The following is a 2,908-nucleotide window of genomic DNA, read 5'->3' as shown; positions in this document are numbered from 1 at the left end:
CACATTACATGTTTCTTGATTGTTGATTCAAGTATTAATAATTTTTTATATTACATTTTTATTAGTAACATACTTATGTAAATATTTTATACAATTCAATTTTTTTCCAAAAACCGGAATAGTATTATATTTTTTTCCTGAGCACAAATAAAGAAAACTTGTAGAGAACAAGTAGAAATTACGTTTTGCGCAATTTTTTTAAAGTCAAATTTTTGTTATTATAACAAATTCAATATTATGCCAAATAGTTATCTCATAAATGACTTAACTTTTAGTAACTCTACTATAATAGTTTCATATGTAAAATCACAAGAACGACTGATTTATTGTATAAGAAAGCTATTGAAAAAAAAAAACCAATTATTGTGCCTTTTTATTTATAAATTGTTACTGCTTAAATTTAGGAAAAAATTTTAAAGTATGTAAATATTACCAATAATACATTTTTAAGAATTAGTTAAAGCAATTATACATAAAATAAAATACTATTTTACCTTCAATTGTAGCATTTGATTTAGTTTCTGAATTAAATGATGCAAGATTTCTTTCAACTAATGTATTAGCAACATCGTTTCCATTATTAAACAATTCTATTAAATATTTATCATCTTTTACATCGTGGAAAATACATTCGTATTTATCAGCATTGAAACAGTTATCAATTGCTTCTTTGTTTACATTAGACCAATTAAGTTCACCCTGTGGGATAATATTTAACAAGGAACATTGAACAGCTTGTTTAGCAAGATGCATTAATTTTTTTTCTACTGGATAAATTTTTTGAGGATTAACCACAGCATTGTTTCCAAAATCTATATATTGAACCAGATGACCATTTAATTCATTCAGCTCAATAATTTCTGCACGATAAAGAGCTCCATCATCAGAAAATATTGCTATTACAGGAGATCCAACCTAAAATTAATTGGTGAAAATCTATTTATCACACCTTAATTAAAATACAAAAACTTGGAAGTAATTATTTAAATTAAGCTATTACCTGTAACATGCGTGAAATTGGTTCTCTGCCAACATATATTTTTTGAATTTCATTCATCATAGTTCTAAATTCAGATTCATTATCAAGTATTTGACAATAAAAATTATTGGGATTAGTAAACCATGTAACAATCACATCTTTTTTAGTTCCAGGTATGTATGAATTTGTTGTCCATTTATCATGTAAGGATGCATAGTTGGGTTCAACTAACTGTTTTGTATTGGAGGCAATTGCTCTATTTGATATTGCATCTTCTTTTGCTTTTAATAAATCGTTATTTTCGCAAAATTCTTCATTTATAAAGGTATTTGTTGGAACACCATCAATAATTTCTTTTAATAAAACGCTATATATACCATTTTCTTCAATTACAAACTCTACTTCTAGTGTTTTTCCAGTAACTGTATCTTCAAAATTTTTAATTTTATTTTTGTCAACAATATCAGATCTAATACCGAATAATTTGCAATGCACAGCTTGTACTGGAAGTTTCAAAAATTCTTTTTGAATAGATTTAATTTTATTAAATTCAATTGTTTCGGTATTGCCGTAATCTACAAATTGTACGGTTGCACTATTTCCTTCAACAAATGTGATTATGGCTCTATACCATTTCAGATCTTCTGAATATTGAGCAATACAGTACACTCCGCATAATATTTCGGATTCCTTCATGGACTCTCCTCCACTCTCATATATTGAAGCTATGTTTTCCATTACAGTATCTAAGGCGGCATAATCAGGAGTTAACTGTACAAAAAAGTCAGACAGACTATTTGTAAAAACTACTTCACAAGTTTTTACGGCTCCAATTGTTATATTCGGAAATGGAATATGAAATTCATTTCTATTTCTCATAGGACTATATCTCCGAGGTTCTCCATCGGAGGTAGAATTTATGGTATTTAACTAAAATAAAAAATAATTCAATCATTGACTATAAAAGTAGTCCTTCATGATTAATATGAGTATAAATAATAAAAATTAGTATTTTGCAAATTACAAACTATTAATAGAATACGTAGAATTTAACTATACGTGTAATATTAATTTCGTTATGATGCAATGCGAAAAAATCTATTTAAAAAAGATATTGTACAATAACATAATTTATAATTAAGTAAAACGAAACACGAATATAATGTGAGTACACTTTACCCTGTTTTGTGTAAGCCTATATCCTTGTCCTTTTCTTTCTCTGAATCTGTTATTTCCATGATAAGAATCACCTATGAATAATTAGCATACTTTTTAAATGTGTCAAACCAATAAAAATACTTAAGTAGAACATTTTTCAAATTTCATTTGAAATTTGTTATAAAAATCTATAAAGAACTTACTATTTACTCTTCCACCTTTAAAACTCCCATCACTATCTCTGTCACTGAATTTATTACTTTGCACTCTTCCAGAAATTCCTTCACGTCTAGAGTAACCACCACGAGTAGCGCTACCTCTTCCACGTCTACTACTACCTCTAGATGATGTATCAGAATCTTTGTCACTCCAACTTTTATCAGAAGAATGACTTTTAGGTGTGAATCCTGATGTTTTATTTCTGCCACCTCTCGTACCTTTTCCACTTTTAAATGAATCATTATATTCGTTTTTGTTACTCCATTTATCTTTTGTGTTACTCCTATTGTTAGAAAAGTCATCTCTATTAAATCTTTCACTTCGTGAGTCGTTACGATGAAAATTACTTTTTTCATTTCTATTTTCATGTAGTTTTCCTTCATTTGATTCATCTTTCCAAGTTTTAAACTTGCTCTTTTCTTGAATAGTGTTACTATTCTGTGCTTGATGCCATGAATCTATCTGTTTCTTTTTATGCCATTTACTTGTATTTTCACTAAAATATAAATATAAATTTAAAACATAAAAATAAATTAAAATTAAAAATAAATT

At 27.2% G+C, this 2,908-nt stretch overlaps 1 protein-coding gene across 1 annotated transcript in view; it reads right to left on the bottom strand.

Annotated features, from left to right (window-relative positions):
* The window catches only part of LOC108579011 (maternal protein tudor), a 12,574-nt gene that overhangs the window by 6,161 nt on the left and 3,505 nt on the right, over positions 1 to 2,908 (bottom strand). Inside the window, 4 exon segments of the mRNA XM_017942438.1 lie at positions 495 to 915; positions 1,001 to 1,909; positions 2,159 to 2,229; positions 2,341 to 2,859. Coding sequence (XP_017797927.1) covers positions 495 to 915; positions 1,001 to 1,909; positions 2,159 to 2,229; positions 2,341 to 2,859 — 1,920 coding nt within the window.

This window comes from Habropoda laboriosa, unplaced genomic scaffold (assembly GCF_001263275.1).
Source record: "Habropoda laboriosa isolate 0110345459 unplaced genomic scaffold, ASM126327v1 scaffold78, whole genome shotgun sequence".
Taxonomy (NCBI): Eukaryota; Metazoa; Arthropoda; class Insecta; order Hymenoptera; family Apidae; genus Habropoda; species Habropoda laboriosa.
The sequence above is the reverse complement of the archived record's forward strand: the minus strand, read 5'-3'. Positions and strand labels throughout refer to the sequence as shown.